This window comes from Teleopsis dalmanni, chromosome 2 (assembly GCF_002237135.1).
Source record: "Teleopsis dalmanni isolate 2A chromosome 2, ASM223713v2, whole genome shotgun sequence".
Classification (NCBI taxonomy): Eukaryota; Metazoa; Arthropoda; class Insecta; order Diptera; family Diopsidae; genus Teleopsis; species Teleopsis dalmanni.
The window spans coordinates 233,056,327-233,058,457 of NC_051847.1; the positions used below are offsets into that span (position 1 = coordinate 233,056,327).

General features: G+C 28.9%; 1 protein-coding gene across 1 annotated transcript in view; it reads left to right on the forward strand.

Moving 5' to 3' along the window:
• The first annotated feature begins 277 nt into the window (after positions 1-277).
• The window catches only part of LOC119676968 (odorant receptor 2a-like), a 7,996-nt gene continuing 6,142 nt past the window's right edge, over positions 278-2,131 (forward strand). The window contains exons 1-2 of the mRNA XM_038088234.1: positions 278-370; positions 442-597. Of these exons, the coding sequence (XP_037944162.1) occupies positions 320-370; positions 442-597 (207 nt within the window). The 5' untranslated portion in view covers positions 278-319. The remainder of the gene's footprint in view (positions 371-441; positions 598-2,131) is intronic.

Below are 2,131 nucleotides of genomic sequence, written 5' to 3' on the forward strand. Positions count from 1 at the left end.
ATGATATTTTATGCAAAAAGATATCAGAAATTAATCCAGAGGATCCAGACAGTGTTTGTCAATTGAAAAACATTATTAAGGAACATCAAATTCTGTTACGGTAACCATATATATTTGTGTCTAAAATATGTTTATATCAATATGTTTTTTTCTCCCAAAATATTTCAGACTTGTTAAGAAAATCGACAGAATATTTTCTCCTTCGGTGTTACTTAGTTTGATGTCCTCTTCGTTTATTTTGTGTTTTACTACCTTCAGATTATTAAATGAAAAGTCTTTATTTTTAGCTACCGTAGCAATTTTAATACTCGGTTACGAAATGAAGGAAGTGGTTATAATTTGCTATTTCGGAAATTTACTCATGGACAACGTAAGGATCTATTTTATTATAAATTCAGTTTTTAATGGGTTATCTAGAATTTATAGTTCCTTATCTTTCAGAGTTCTAAAATGTTCGATGCTCTCTGCACACAAAACTGGTTACGAAGTTCTTTGGAATATAAGAAGATGGTTTTACTAATGTTGATGGTAACAAGACGACCAGTCACTTTGAATATATCCGGCATAGCTGAAGTTAATCTAGTGACATTGAAACAAGTACGTAAATAAACTCTCTATTAATGATGTTGACTAAATATATAAATGGCACTTCACTTGGTACAGGTGCTGAGTTTCGCTTTTCAGGTATTTGCTGTTCTAAAGAACATCTAAAATTTGAATTTAATATTTGTAATTTCATATGCATGTTAATATACATATATATCTAATAAACTCTATTTGACTAATAACTAATTTGTTTATAATTTTAATCTCTAGTTTATTATGATTATGTGAAAAATTTATATTATAATATAATTTATTTTTTAATATATAATTATATTTGACAGACAATAATTTTTGCATAGATTTTTCTTTAACATCCTGCATATTGGTTAGTATTGAAAGCATATAATAAAATGTCTTCTTTTGTAAATCCTCATTCCATACCAAGAAGTTAAAAAAAATCTTTAATATATCAAACTGTGGTACAAGGGATGTCAAATATCATTTTGGAAATCCATAAAAATTTTCCAGCCATGCAAAAACTGAACACACATTTTATTAGCTACATAAAAGAGGACAAGATTTGACGCCTATTCTTGTCTATTTAAGATAATATTTTCAAAAGGTCTATTTGTGATGTGTATTGTATGATTCTATATTGGCTTAAATCTATCTCCACAGTATTTTTGTTTTTCCTGAGAAAGGTCTATTTTGCAATGAACTTTTCTTTATATGAATGAACTGATCTTCATAATCATTAGGTTGGGTTAGACTATGGTGGCGATTCAAAAGGTATGCTCAGATATATTAGCCCTTTCTGTCACAATGTAGAGAAAATTCAGAGGATTAAAACCCATCTTAAACCTTTAGCAAAGCTTAAAATGCTTATTGGTAGGAGATTCCGGACTTGACCAAGGTCCTCAAAAAGGGAGGTCATTAAAATAGTAAAACGGTACTGCACATACAAAGGGCAATAACAAAGCAATTGTAACGCACTTCCATCGTTCTCTCCACAACTGCGAAAGGAATAATTAAAACAAAGATTCAATTTTCTAGCTTGGTTTCCTAACCGGCTATGCCCAGTGATCACACATACAACAAGACTAATATCTTTACAATGAAAACACTTTATCCCATTAAGTCGAATATCAGCATTTATTAGATATGTATGTAATCTGTATTATATTTATATTCCTCTCTAATATCTTTCAAACTTAATAATTCAGAATGTGATTATTCGATTTTCTATAATTGTATTAGAGATATATAATTATTTTCCCATTGGTAAATAGGTATGTTTACTAATTCTTATTACGACCGCAAATCTTGAAGTTTAAATGTACTAACCACCTGAAGGTCATCACTTATATTTTACTGAAACGATTTTAAAACAATTAAGCCATTTTCTTTTTAAACGATTGTGGTTTCTATTAAATATAATTACCTTTAGAAATGGTTTTATAAGCAAATTAATTTCTATAAACTAAACTATATAGGATCACACAATATATATCTCCATATATATGGAGACAATTTATTAGTTTTCTTCAGTCGGCTAAGATGAACGCATTGATAATAAAACAGCGCG